This window comes from Calypte anna, chromosome 20 (assembly GCF_003957555.1).
Source record: "Calypte anna isolate BGI_N300 chromosome 20, bCalAnn1_v1.p, whole genome shotgun sequence".
Taxonomy (NCBI): Eukaryota; Metazoa; Chordata; class Aves; order Apodiformes; family Trochilidae; genus Calypte; species Calypte anna.
In genome coordinates this window covers 13881889-13897026 of record NC_044265.1, presented here as the reverse complement: position 1 = coordinate 13897026, position 15138 = coordinate 13881889, and the positions used below count along the sequence as shown (strand labels likewise).

The window sequence follows — 15138 nt, the reverse complement described above, 5'->3', positions numbered from 1 at the left end:
CACCCCCGGTCCTGCACCTCCCCGGGCCTGGCATCCACACCACGGCCCTGCTGGTACCCTATGGCTCCTGCATGTCCCCCCATGGCACCTGGATGTCCCCCATGACACCTGCATGTCCCCCCATGACACCCACATGTCCCCCCGTGACACCTCCATGTCCCCCTATGGCACCTGGATGTCCCCCCGTGACACCTCCATGTCCCCCTGTGACACCTTCATGTCCCCCCGTGACACCTCCATGTCCCCCCATGACACCTCCATGTCCCCCCTGACACCTCCATGTCCCCCATGACACCTCCATGTCCCCCTGTGACACCTTCATGTCCCCCCGTGACACCTGCATGTCCCCCCGTGACACCTCCATGTCCCCCATGGCACCTGGATGTCCCCCTGTGACACCTTCATGTCCCCCCGTGACACCTCCATGTCCCCCATGGCACCTGGATGTCCCCCCGTGACACCTCCATGTCCCCCTGTGACACCTCCATGTCCCCCATGACACCTCCCTGTCCCCCATGACTCCTGCATCTCCCCCCTCCAGGCTCTGCATCTCACCCCCCCAGCCCTGTGGCTTCTCTATGGCCCCTTCACACCCCACACCCTTTGGGCTCTGCATCCCCCCCATGGCTCCAGTGCATCCCCCCCTTCCAGGTCCTGGACACCCCCCCCCCAGTCTCCTGTGTGCCCCCCAGCTCCCTGCCCACCCCCCAGGGTCTGTGCCCCCTCTCAGCTGTGTGTGACCCTAGGGTCCTCTGTGTGACACTCACCCTGTGTGTGCCCCCCCAGGGTTCCCACACCCCCCAGCCCAGGCCATGTCTGCTTGAAGCATAAATGTGCCCCTTGGGGTGCATGTCCACCCCTCCAGCCCCCCCATTCTGTGTGTGCACCCGGGGCCAAGTGCAGGAGGGTGCTGGGTGGGTGTTTGTGCCGTGGGGGTGCCTGCAGTTTGGGGGTGCCCAGCAGTTTGTCTCCTGCACCCGTTTGATGGGATGCTGGAGACCTTTCAGCAGCTGCCACTGCTCATCCCCCCAGCATTTTGGGGTGTCCTGCTCCTCTTTGCCCAGACCCTGCTGGGGCTGGAGGCCACCGAGCTTCAGAGGAGGCCTCAGGGTGTCTGTCACCAGGGACCTTCCAGCCTCTCAGCCCTCATGCTGGGACTGGCTCCAAGGGAGAGCTTCAGGGCTTTGCTTTCCAAGCCTGTCTCACCCCTCCCCAGCACACACAGCCCCCTGAGAGCTCCACTGTGCTGCTTCACCTCCTGTTCTGTAAAAACTAGAGAGATAAAGAAGTTCTCAGAGGACTCTCACTGCTCTTATCAGCAATGAGCTACAAAAGGGCAGACAGAAAATTGGGGTTGCTACCTGGGTTTTGGGTTCAGTGGTGGTTTCAGCTTGTTTGTTCCAAGGCTCTTCCTTCTTCCATCCTCCCCATCCAGACCATCCCTCCCTGATAACCCAGGCTCCCAGCACTATTTCCCTCCTGTTCCTACTTGTTTTCCAAGCTAATACTCTAATATTAAAGTGATATTTCACCAGGACTTGTATTTCTTTTCCTTCTCCAAGATAACCACCAGCAGCCAGCAAAGTTCATTCACCTGCTAGAAACTGAGAAGCTCTTTTCCAGGGAACCTCCTCAGGCTCCTTGCCAGCACCCACAGCCAGGAGGAATCCACCTTATCTGCTCCTTGCTCCCTGCCTGCCCCTTTATTGCTGGCTCTTCACAGCTTCAGTGCCCGGGAGGCTGCTGAGAGAGGACAGACAGTTCTTTTTCAAATTATTCTTCACAGTAGTTTTGCCTTGTTTTGCCTGCCCAGCTGGGCTTTTGCATTTACCTCACTAGAGCAGCTGTTCTCTCCCTTTCCCTCACTCAAACGTGGCTTGAGCCCTTTGTAGGGATCCCTCCTTATGATATTTTGGTTTTCTTGGCCTGGTTTTCATCTTAGAAGAAGCATTTTGGTGGGTGCCACAACCTGGCCCAGTCCAAGGCTTCAGGATCTTGTCTTTCAGCCCTCTTGGTGCTGCCTGCTGCTCCTCCCATCCTTCCTGGCCCCAGTGCATTCCATTCTTCTGCAGTTTTCTCCTTCAGATCCCATCAGGATGAAGGCTCTAAACTGAATTAATCAGAGGGTGACCGTGCTTGGTCTCTCTCATATATACTGAATTTTGTGGCACCGAGGTGCTGTGCAGGGGCTGAACTTGGCTACATCCACCTTTCCGAAGTGCCTGGGGTAGTGGTGTCTGGGAGGATTGGTGAGCAGTCTGTGCTTGCTTGTTGGGTCCTTACCCCTAAAATCAGGAAGGTCAGGCTGCAAAAATAGAATTCCTGTTTGTGTGGGCTGCAGCACGCAGGCAGGAGGAGCTGGGAGAGCTCTCAGTCCTGCCTGGGAATTCAAATTTCCCACCCTGGGTTCAGCTCCTCCTGCCCGAGGTGAGGGATCCTTTCCCCATTGCTGGGTTACAAACCACCCTGCTTTCACCCACAGCATTTTGGGGCAATTTTCTGTCTTTGATGCCAGTGGGTGAGGGTCCCTTCCCCCTGCTCTCCCCCCATGGCCAGCCCAGGGGAAGGCTGGGTCATTTCTCAGGAAAAGCTCTGGGTTTCTTTTAAAATAGAAACTCACGTGTTTTCCAGGCCTGGCCTTATTGTATTTGTAATTATCTGCTGGGTTTTTACTCTTGTTCTGCAGAGCCTGTGCCTGCCCAAGGGATGGCAGCACTACCCCCAGCCAAGCCTTTCATTAATTTTTCCCTCTGGGAATGGCAATAAACTGCAGATCCCTGCATCGCTCCTGCTGGCTGCAAAGCATTCATTTACTGTACAGATGCTTAAAGTCTGTTTTGTTAAATCTTTAGGTCAATTTTCCATTTAATGCATTTTATTGGCATTTTCACGATACAAAGCGAAGCCTGGGGATGGAAAGAATCCATTCATAGAGTGAGACAGACACAAATGGTTTCATACCAAGTTTATTCCTTCTTTTTTTTTTTTTTTCTTTCCTTTTTTTTTAAATCATTTTTTTTTCTCCATAATCACTTCTTTTGCACAACAACAACCTCAAGTTGACAATGAAAAGCACGCAGTAGACCGAAGGGGACCGGGCAGGGCTCTGTCAGGGGTGGGGACATCCTCCCAGGACATTGCCCCTCCTGGTGTGAGCAGCAGGGTCCAGAGGAGACCAAATCCTGCCCAGAGCCCCCAGCTCAGCCCTGCAGTCACCTCCCAAACCTCTGCCTGCAGCCCTGGGCTGGTGTCTGCCTGCCAGGGTGGGCAGCTGAGTACCTGGACTTAGAACTTTGGTGTTTTAGAGATGTGGAGGGGTTGGCTTGCTCGCCAAGTGTGTGTCCAGGGAGTGTCCATGTCCCCTTGTCACGGGGAGGGGGGAAACTGAGGCAGGAGGGATGCTGGGGCTGGGATGCCCAGCTGCCCACCCTGCACTCAGGTCCCACCTCCCTGCACCCTGGGGACAACTGAGCACCCAAACATCGGCCAGCACCCCTCTCCTGCTTTTCTTAAAGACAACCGACTACAAAGGGAGAGTTTGTTGGTCTCCTCCGTGCCCCCAGCCCTTCCCTGCTGCTGTCACCGTGTCACTCGTGTCACTCCCACGAGCACGTTTCTCAAGGGGGGACAGCGCTGGGGGGGGAAGGGGGTTTGGTCGGACAGTCCCAGGGGGCTGAGCAAAAGCTGAGCTGAAATCCACATCTTGCAGGGAGCAGCAAGACCCCCGGGGGAGGGAGCATGCAACGGGGAACTGCTGCCCTCCCCCAAGGTCAGCTCAAGGGCAACCCCAGCTCTGGGGCAGAGCAGGACTTTTTAATGACCCAAAAATAACAAGAAAAGGTGTAGGCTCAGTCCAGAAGCAGCCTGAGGGAGCCGAGTCCTTGAAAGCACCGATTTTCGGGCAGAAACACAACCACAACCCTCACGGTCGGGGCAGGGATGCTGCCGGCTGCCCCGTGGGTGCCCCGTGGGTGCCCCGTGGGTGCTCGGCCCCCCAGGCACAAAGTCTCTGATCCTGTTGTGCTGCTGCGAGCAGGAGTTACAGAACCTGCCCCATCCCCTGCCCCATGGAGGGGCTGGAGCTTGGGCTTGGGAAGGTGACCCCGGGAATGGGGGGCTGTGTGCCGCCTGCGAACCCACGGCACGGGGGGGAAGGTCCGCGAGTGGGGGTGGGCTGGGGAGGATGGTAATGAGGAGACTTTTAATTAGGCTCAACCGAGGCGTGAAGCGCTCCGCAGGACACGGGCAGGAGCAGCCCCGGGAGATGAATTAACCGGGATCCCGGCACCGTGGTGGCTGCCAGCACCGGCAGCACCGACCCCACGGGGTTCTGTTGGACCCCTGGTCCAACCGGCACCACGGGAGCTGGGACACGCAGCCAAAGCCACCACACCTTGCCCTGACAGAGCCCAGTGGCATCTGACCGAGACCAAGCTCCCAACACCCCAGCTCTGCCCAGCCGCCCCGGGTACGGGCTGTTCCGCTGCCCCGGGGGGGAGGCTGGTTCCGTGGCAGGGTGCGGTTAGGGGGCAGGGACAGAGCCCCTCCCCTGACCTTCCTGGTACCGAACCTTACCTGCACATCCCCCTCCTCTGGTGCCAGAGTTCAGCCCTGCAGGAACACGATTTGCACCCACCCTGCCGAGGGGAGGCAATGAGTTTCCCAGTGCTCAGACCCACCCCGGGACGGGCTCCACATTTCCCGTGGGATTTATTATTTTATTATTATTATTTTATTTTTGTCAGATAAAGCCACTGTGAGGCAAATTCCCCACTGGAGATCCTGGCTGGTGTCCAGGGAGGGGAGGAGAGCAGGCAAGGAGCAGGATGAAGGAGGGAGGTGGGAGATCCAGCAGGAACCGAGTCCAGAGGCTGGGAAGCTGTTTGGGGAGAACAGCTCCAACCAGCACAGCCCCCAGCAAACCTCACAGCTCCTCCGGCTTCCCCTAGGGAACCCCTCCCAGGAGGAGGTTTGGCAGAGCCCTGGATCACCTGTACCAGGGCTGCAGCATCATTTCTGCTCAGCTCCAGCACCAGGAGCAGCCCGGCCCCGTTCTCACCGCCCTGCCCGCAGGACTCGGCTGCTTCCAGCTCCACACTCCGGAATTTTCCAGCGGATCTCTGGGCCGGCATCCCAGCCCCTGCCCCCCTGCCTTCACCCAGCCCAGCCCCCGACTCCTCCCGAGCCCCAAGGAAGGAGTGGAAACGGTCATTGCTCTTGGTTTCTACTCCTGTTCATGAGCACAACATTTCTGGTAATCATCACCATCATCATCATCATAATCATAGTACTAAAAACAGTATTTACAACAAGCTCCAGGTCAGAATTACACACCAAGCAAAACACTCAGCACCACAGAGAGTAGGACGGGGTTAAGATCTCACAGGTACCTTCTCAGATCCCACCAGCGTGGGACACAGACATTTTGACAGTTTCAACCATTTCTTACACACAAACATTTCATTTCAATTACTTCTAAATTATCGTGTTTTTTTTTTTTTTTTTCGTCCTGTTTTGCTTTTAAACTGTTTAAAATTTCTTGTCACTACATGGATGGGGTGATGCTGGCGGTGATGCTGCGCTCTACGCAATGCTTACTAAGACAGCTGCTACTAGAAACTGATCTGTAGCTATTGTTAAGAAATTCAACCTGCAGTTCCCTTCCTCTTTTTCTCCTAAATATTTTTTTTTTTTCATCACTGGGGCTTTCTAACAGTCCTGTTTTCCCTCCAGCCTGGGTGGAGGGTTTGGGAGTACAGTAGCCCTTCCCATTAGGAGCAGAGCATCCCCTAATAGGGAGGATCCAGGGATCCCCCCCCCCAGTCCCACTGGGAATTCTGGGGAGAAAAGAGTCCCAGGATGTGACCTCCAGCACAGAGCTGCTGCTCTTTGGCTTTCCCTGGGGTTTCAGCCATGATTTCTTTTTCAGAGGGGAGGAGAGGCAAGGGGATGGGAGATGGGGGCTGGGGGTCCCTGCCTGGGCTGCTCCCCAGCCATCACCTCCTCTCTCATCCCTCTCTGCTGCCCCTGGCAAACGTGGGGCTGCTCCTACTCCACACCCAGAAATTATCCCTGACTTCCATCATTCTGAAACTGATATTTGGCTCAGAGCAAACATCAAGATGTATAAAAGCCCTGGATAAGAAATCCGTATCTCCGTGACACTGCTGGTTGAATTTATTAATGCCTTAATTATTTTTCTTTACATTGGTTTAAGAAATTATTTAAAAAAAAATAAAAATAAAAGAAAAAAGGACAAAAACCCTCCGAAGAAGCTGTTTGATGGACTGCTCCATTCTCTATTTCATGTGAACTAGTTGCTATCCTGCTTAGAGGTCCCTATGACCTGTGAATCCCCACAAGTACCGACTATTAAGGATGCAGAAGCGTGTGCAGCTGGGGGACAAAACACCAGGGGAGGGGAGGGATGGAGAACCAAACATTTCATCTGGACAAACAAAATCAAATGTGGTGGTTGGCCGATGGTTGGTTTGTTAACAGGAATCAGGTGTGTGCTAGATGTGTAGAAAAGCCCTTTATCCAGAGATCTCCTCCCGCTGTTCCTTGTTCCTGCGGGACCTCAGCTGCGTGCAGTTCCTGCAAGGGGCAGGAGAGACACCAGGCTCACCCGGGCTGCCCCCAGCAACCCCTTCTCTGTGCCTCCTCTCCCACACGCAGGGTTTGCACCAGAGGACACGAAGGAGACCACTTTCCCATGGGATGCACCCCGAGGATGGGGCGTTACACCCACGAGGATCAAGCAGTGGGATGGGGGATGCACACCCTACAGCCATGACCTTCACAGCTCCTCTCTGCAGAGCCACGGGAAGGAGAGCTCCTTCCTGTGGGCCTGATCCTCTGCCTTTGACCTTGCAGTGCTCAAAAAGCAGCCAGATGACCTTGAAGGACACTTGTAGTGACCTTGAAGGACACTTTTACTGATCTTGAAGGACACTTTTACTGACCTTGAAGGAGACATCCCCTTCCTCACGATGCTCCAGCCCGGAGCTGCTCCACACCCCCCTTCCCACCAACCAACCAACCAACTTCCTACTCCCCATCACCCATGGCACTGGGATCTCCCTACACCCAAGACCCCAGCATTTCCCCCCCTGTCCATGACCCCCAAGCCCTCTCCCAGGCCCTGGCACCACTCGCCTTCTCGCGCAGCCGCTCCCTCAGGGCTGCCAGGTGTGCCTCACGGATCTCCCTGCTCAGCTCCATCTTGTAGTTGAGTTTCTCCTCGGCCAGGCGGCTGAAGTTGTTGTTCTCCTCCAGGGCCTTGTGCAGCACCTCCCGCTCGTGCTCCCGCTTCTCCGCCAGCTGCTTCAGGACCTGGGCCTCCTGGGTCTGCCGGGGAAAGGTGGAGGAACAGGGGTGAGGCAGCCAAAGAGGCTCTGAAAATCCCAGCCCGGTTTGGGTGGGAAGGAACCTTCAAGGTTATCCAGCTCCGACCTCCTGCCAGGGGCAGGGACAGGTCCTGCTAGACCAGGCTGCTGAAAACACATCCAGAGACTGGCAGTGGGTACTCTGCTCAGTGATCTTCCAGGGATGGAATGAAATTCAGGGTGAATCTGTTGTTTGCTTTGCACAAACCCAGCAAGAATTTAAAAATATATTTTATATTTAATATTCAAGATGTAACGAGAGTCTCAGCTCCCCTGAGAGGCTTCCAGACCATCTCCCCCTGCTCAAACCCCCTGTGCCACCCCCTCCATCCTGTAATTCTCTGGCTTGGGAGACACTGTGTCACCTTTTCCCTGTTTGAGGCAATGTCTGCTGGGTTTGGTGCTCAAGGAGGGCAGGTGATGTGACGTGGTGGCCTTGGCACTGCTGGATTAATAGTTGGACTTGATTCTAAAGGTCTTTCCCAACCAAACCCATTCTATGACTCCATGAAGATTATACCAATAAGTGTACAAACACCACTTCCAGCCATTTTCAATGGCTCCTGCTGAGCCAGTTGTAGGGTTTGGTGCCATAAGTACCCACCACAGAACAGTCATGGCTTCCACAGGACATCTCTTTACCTTCCTCCTCTCCTCTGCAGCCTCCAGCCTCCTCTGCAGCTCCTCCAGGGACAGATCCTTCTTCTTGGGGGGGGAGGAGAGGATGGGGCTCTCGGGAGATAAGTCTGAAGGGGACTTCAGGATCACCTCGAAGCTCTGGCCTGATGCCCTCTTATCCAGCTGCTTCACCTCCATATCTTTGGCAGGGGAGGGGAGAAAGAAGAGAGGCTCTGTGGGGCTGGGACACTCAGGAGAACCTTGTCCTGAGGGCACCAAGGGCCAGAGGACTTGGGGTGTTCCCATGTCCTCCCCTGGATGATTTTCTTCACTCTCTGAAATTTTCCCCCTCTGTGATCTCCCCCCACCCCCCACCCCCCACATCCATGCAATGAATTCAAATTCCCAGCACAGTTCCAGAGAGGCTGCAGAGCTGGGAACACCTCCTGTAGGAAGCAGACAGGCTCTGCCAGCAGCTGCTGACTGGGAAAAGGTGGGTTGGGATAATAAAACAAACTGGGAGATCATCTAGAGAGACCCAGTCTGAGACAGGGATGTCCCAGGAGCACTGTGCAGGGGGTGAGGTGGCTCCCAAGGCAGCAGGGGACGTACCTCCATACTGATAGATGGTGTTGGGATGGGGCTGGGTGTGGAAACAGGAGCAGATGAGGGAGAGCAGGGACAGCTCCTTCATTTTCTCCTTGTAGGCTGAAAATATGAAGCAGTGATGAGAAGAGGGTGTAGGCAGCAGCTGCAGCTCCTTTTCATGGAGAAATGAACCCAAGGAAACCCATTGGCAGCTCCCAAACTCTGCAGAGGCTTTTCCAGGCTGCTGTAGATTGCCAAAAAGTCTCCCCAAAGCACCAGTTCTGGAGCAAAGTTAGCTGCCAGTGGGGCCAATGTGGGAAGACCCCCAGCAGGAATTGACAACATATATATATATATATATAGTATATATATAGGTCTAGGTTTCTGTGGAGGATTTTCCTTCCAAAGGAGCTGGAACCCTGCAGCCCATGTGTCTGACCACACATGGGACAGCAGCCTGGAGCCCTCCTCCACCCCAAATCCATGCTCAGAGGTAAAATGATGCCCCCCAGCCCCTGGAAACCTTGCTCAGCCCCTGGCAAGCTCCTGACATTTCATAATTCTGGGTTTCCCACACAGCCCTTATGCTTCTGGCCTTGGTTTCTCTCTTCCTTACCCAGCTCCTGTTCTGACCCCCAGCCAGGAGGGAAGGAACTCTCTCCAGAGGAGGATCTGCAGCTCAGCTGCCAATGCCACCCTCACAGCAAGACCCTGCACTGGGGCAGGAAAGGGACAACCCCAGAAATCTGTGATATGAAGAGGCATTAGACACAGAAGGGGTTTTAAAACTAATATCCTCCTGTGTCCCAGCTGCCTCAGGAACACCTTTCAGCTCTTTTCCTCTGCCTTCCCACAGCTCCTCCAGTGGGGGAACAGTGGTTTCATACACCTGCTTCATACCTGTACTTATTTTTCCTCCTAGCTACAGAACTCCATCCTGATTAACCCCCTCCTATTGCAAGCTGGCAGTCCCTCCAGCTCACATCTTTACCAAGCAGTTTTTCAGCTTGCTCCACATTCTGATTTTAATTCTCCTCCCAGTTCTGCTGCTCCCTGCAAACCAGATACCATCATTTTACATCAGCAGTGCCAGCAGGACATCTTTGATTTTGTTCTTAGTGGAAGCAGCCTTTGGAAAGCCTCGGGGAGTGCTGCAGCAGGCTGGGAGTCACAGCATGCAGCAGTTTAATGCATCTCATGATGGGTTGCCAGGAGCCCGGGGAAGGATCCATCCCCTGGGCTGACCCAGGGCCCAACATCCCCATCCAGAGACCACGCTCCAGGGCCCTGGCTGCACCACGATGTCTGCTCCTGAGTGGAACCAAGACACAAAGCAGATGTGCCACACCCCTGGCCCCCTTCCTCAGCTGCCTCCCAGCTCTCGCTGCAGAGCACGGGGGGGTTCATTAGATGAGGATTTAATTACTTGAACTCCAGTGCATCTGCCCAGCGCTGCTTTCCCAGCCCAATCCCTCCTTCCAGCAGGTCCCGGGTGGTGATTTCACAGCTGCCTCCATCCCACCGGGACCTTCCCTGCCCCTTATTCCCTTCTGGAGAGCAAACTGACCAACCCTCTCCCTCAATTAAAAGGAAAAGGAGGGAGAGGACAATAGGACGGGGCCTCCCCCAGCTGCGGAGGGCTCCAAGGAGCCTCTGCGGGTCCCTCCTCCAGCGCCGGAGCCCCCGGCTGCCTCCCACCCAGCACGGGGGCACCCACGGGGGGATGGGAGACACGGGGGGGGACAGAGCCTGGAGAGAGGAAGGGGACAGAGGGGACAGCAGCGGAACGAGACCCCCGGCTGGGGAGTGGGCACAGGTCGCTCGGCCGTGGGAAGGGGGGGACGGGACTGGCCCTGCAGAACCACCGGAACCTGTCCTGCAGAACCACTTGGGTCTGTCCCTGCAGAACCACCGGGACCTGTCCTGCAGAACCACTGGGTCTGTTCCCTGCAGAACCACCGGGACCTGTCCTGCAGAACCACTGGGTCTGTCCCTGCAGAACCACCGGGACCTGTCCTGCAGAACCACGGGATCTGTCCCTTCAGAACCACCGGAACCTGTCCTGCAGAACCCACTGGGTCTGTCCCTTCAGAACCACCGGGACCTGTCCTGCAGAACCACGGGATCTGTCCCTTTAGCAACCACGGGATCTGTCCCTGCAGAACCACCGGACCTCTCCTTCAGAACCACTGGGTCTGTCCCTTTAGAACCACGGGATTTATCCCTTCAGAACCATCGGACCTGTCCCTTCAGAACCACTGGGCCTGTCCTTTAGAACCACGGGATCTGTCCCTGCCAGAGCCACCGGACCCAAGTTCTCCTGAAGCAAGACCACACCCGAAGCCCGGGTAAACGCAGAACTCCCTGGAAGCAGCCAGTTCCTCAAACATTCCCAACTCTTTATGCCCTGTGCCCAGCACAGCCGGGCCATGCCCTGTTGGTATCGCACTGCACACCCCAGACAACAATTCCTCTTTATTGACATTTCCATCTCCTTCCTCCCTGCATTCCCACCCTTCTGCCCATTGCAGGGAGGAGCAGGGAGGTGAGATGGGTGTTCATCAAGCCCCCGGGGGCTCAGGGTGCTCTCAGTTTTCTTTCTCTCCAGCGACTCATTCCCTGTGCTCCCTCTGGTGCTGCAGGGCACATCCTGCACTACAGAGAGCGGTTATCCATCCATCCGAGGTGTTTATCCCCCAGTTAACCTCCAGGGACAGGATCCAGCTGCTCCAAACGCAGCTGCGGTGCAGGAGGGGGAGGAACTGTGGGCAGGGATGTGGTGTGAGAGGAACCAGAACCATCTGCCCTCTCGTGATGTGTCTGGACCACCAGGCTCCTCACCCAGTACTCATTAAAAAGTTCTGTTCTCTGCTTCCTAGGCAGATAAAATGAACCTGGAGAGTGAGCAGCCTGACCCTTTGTTCAGTGTTTAATGACATCCAGCAGCCCCGAGTTTGGGCACAGCAGCAATACAAAGTCATTCCTAGCGAGCCAGAGGCACAACAAGACTGATTTATCTGAATTCAGGCAGCTGAAAAGGATGAGGCCGGGTGTGTTAGGCCTGATGGCAAGGTCAGAGGAAGGTTATTACAAGAAAATAATTTGGTTTGCAAAGATAACTTCAGAAAAATAAAAATGGATTCCATAAAGAATGGATTGTCATGAAAAAAAAATGGGAGCAGCCACATTAGAGATGTAGCCAAGAGAGAGAAGGTAGAGAGACAGGGAATGAGTCCTTCAGCACAAAGACTGCAGTGCCACATACCCAACAAAAGCAACCACGTCCTCTGTAAGCCCTGAGAGACTCCAGACCTCTCACCTGCCATGAATCCTACCATAAAAACAACTACCAGACCTTCCCTTCAGTCTAACTCACTTCCACCTTCTGGCTGGCCAGTTTCCAAGAGGGAGACACAACCCTAAAAACACCAGTGAGTTGTTTGTTTGGGGTTTTTTCACCATCCCAGCTGCTCACCGTGAGATTTGGGGCCCAGGAGTTACCTTGGGCTCATGTGGAACCACCCATGAGAGGAGGCAGATGTGAGGGTCAGTCTGCCTTCTGCCAGGCATCATTTCCAGCTGATGAATGCCACACCAACCCGTGTTCCACACCACCCATGTGCCAAGCAATCACTCAGGCTGTAGCTCGGGGACACATGGGCTGTCCCCAGGACAATAACCAGGGAAATCTCCTCTCCAGCCCCACTGCCTGGGCTGGGTGGGGGGCTGGTTGCCAAGGAGGAGCAGATCATGGCCTGGGGGGCTTCATAAAGCAGAGGAAGGAGCCCAATGGAGGCAGCTGTCCCAGAGCTGGGAGAGTTGGAGCAAACACAGGTCCAGACCATCCAGTTTGGGTGAGACAAGGAGCTCCGTGCTTCCCGCATCATTTCATCATCTCACATCTCTGCTTTCCTCCCAGATGCCTCCCAGTGGTGGGGGAAGTTGCACAGCGCTGCAGGGCCCTGCTGGACACCCCTCCTGCAGCCGGCAGGAGCCCGGGGTTGGGTGCAGGAGGGTGCGGGAGGAGATGTGAGGGCTCAGCCCTGCCCGGCCGGGGGTTCAGCGCCGCAGCTCAGCCTGCACTGAGCATGTGCTGCTGCTGCTGCTGCTGCTGCTCCGGCACCAACCAACCCCCCCGGCCAGCAAAAAAACGCCTGGGGTGGCAGGGAGAGAAGAGAGAGGATTGCTGGGCTGGGGGAAGCAAAGCCCAGGGGTCTTTTCATCCCAGGGATTGGTTTGGTTGTTTAAACAACCCCAGGAAAATCGCCCCGAGGGGGATGAGCCCACCCTCCCTCCCCGGTGTCAGCTGCAGCCACAGCTGCTCTCCCTCCAGCATGGATTGGCTTTTGCTGCAGATAAAGAAAATAATGGAAAAAGCAAAGAAGGTTCTTTCCTTCATTGAAGGATTTCCTTACTTTTCCCCTCTGCAGTCCCAGGCTGCTCTCCAGCCCTGCTACAAGGGCCAGAGGTGATGGGAGCTGCTGCAGCGGGGCGAGGCTCAACCCTGCTCCCTCCCTGCCCAAACATCTCCCTCTTCTCCCCCTTCCAGCCCACAGCACACGTTTCCCGTGGCTCCCTGCTCCTTCAGGTTGTTTCCCTCCTTGGTCTGAACCACAGAGAAGTGCAGGTTCTCTGGAACACATCACGGTGAGTCCCTTTGACAGCAAAACTGCATTTTTGGGGAGGTGAAGCCTGCCACGGGCCAACCAGGTGGGTTGGGAGGGTCAGAACGGACCCTCTGGAAAATGCCTCCCCCTGGGTCACCCAAGTCGGATGCAACCTTGGGGCAAAAGGCTGGTGAGCCCCAGCCCTCCCTCCCACCCCCACTTCCCAAGCCAGGTCCAATCCGGTTCTGTAGGAGAGGGAGGCAAAGGGGTGGAACCTGCCGGGTCGCTGGGACAGGGATGCTCCCAGGAATGCAAGCACAATAGCTGGAGATTTTCTACCAGAGGCACATTTTTACAATGCTGCTTTTCCATCTCTAATCACATGCAAAGCCTGCCTGGGATCAGCTGCACCCACCTCTCCCGCACCTCGTCCCCCTCCTCCCCTCCCAGTATCTGTCCTTCTCTCCACTGCATCTGCTGGTCTTTGAAAAGGAGAAAGGAACAGTGAACGAGGAGCAGGAGACATGGAAAAGGCAGGGAAAGAAGCAAGAAGTGTCCCTGCCCTCCCTGGGGCTTGTTCCCTGCCTGGGGGGGGGAGATAAAACACTGCCCACTTTTCCTTTTTGTCTGCTGGTCCTGCTCAGCCCAGGATTTATCTTCTTCCCTCCCCAAGCCCCTCTTTATCCCCTGCAGAATTCAGAGGCATTTCTAGAGAAAACTTGTTTAATAAAAATTAAAAAAAAAAAAAAATGGAAAAACGAAAAAGAAAGGAAAAGACCCTCTAAACCCACCCACTGCTCACTGCACCACCTCAGGCTTTTCTTCTCCTTCCCCCACGCTCCCAGTTGGAGCCATTGGAATCCTTCCTTCCCAGTTCCCAGGGACAGACTCCTCTTGGGGCTGGGCTGGTGGGAGGGCAGGCAGTAGCCACAGGGCAAGTTGCCAATCCTGCAGCCCTGAGCCCGGGTTTGCTGCAGGAGGGAGGAAGGGTCTCCCTTCCCTTCCCTTCCCTTCCCTTCCCTTCCCTTCCCTTCCCTTCCCTTCCCTTCCCTTCCCTTTCCCTTCCCTCATTTGGTTTCACCCATCGCTCCCCTGGAGCATCTCCCAGGGAAGGACCAGGAGCTGTGGAGAAAACCTGGAGATGGGAAGCCTGGAGAATACACAGAAACCCATCCCCGTTCTCCCTGGTGGCTTCGGGGGGATTTTTTAGGGTGTTACTGTCAGCTTTTTCTCCATGTCTTTCTTTCCCTTCCCCAATCTAGGCGTTACTAAACCTTCAGAAAAGAAAATGTAACTGCTGAGGTGTCTGCATGCAGCTCCACAGTGAGCAGGTTTTATTAGGGAAAAAAAATAAAGGAAAAAAAAAACAGATGCTGTCTCACGTTACAAAAACGAGGATTAAAATTAAAATGAGAATTAAAATGAGAATTAATGGTCAGGCAGCAGCAGCTCCTGACAGCACAGTGCAAGGGCAGCGATACTGGAAATTGCCAGGTTTTCACAGGTGTAATTCTATTGAAATAAAAAGCCCACCTGCTGCCTCGCATCAGAGGGGTGTGTGTCTGGGGGATGCAGGGGAACAATGCTGCCCTACCAGCTGCCTCCCGGGTGGAGAAATCCCCCGGAAAAAAAAAACTCCCCCGCAAAAAAAAAAAAAAAAAAAAAAAAAAAAAAAAAAAAAAAAAGAACCAACAAGAAAAACCAAAACCACAAATAAACCTCAGGATAACGCTGAAAAACGAAACAAAAAACAAACCAAGCAATCCAAATTGATGTTTAATAACTGTTCTAATAAAAAAAACAGGATAGGAAGCGGGTCGTACCTGAGACAGTGCTGGCCATGGCGGTGCGGTGGTGCGCGGTGGTGCAGGAGCTGCGGTGCTGCAGTGCTGCGGGAGGCTCTGACTCAGCTGGAGGGGGCTGCAGCCATCGGGGGG

General features: G+C 55.0%; 1 protein-coding gene across 1 annotated transcript; it reads right to left on the bottom strand.

The window, feature by feature from the left end:
- Positions 1 to 6536: 6536 nt before the first annotated feature.
- Positions 6537 to 15138, bottom strand: STMN3 (stathmin 3). The gene is given in 6 exon segments (XM_008497780.2): positions 6537 to 6575; positions 6577 to 6597; positions 7159 to 7350; positions 8031 to 8206; positions 8619 to 8714; positions 15025 to 15138. Coding segments are annotated over 6 exon segments (543 nt in total). The 5' UTR covers positions 15044 to 15138.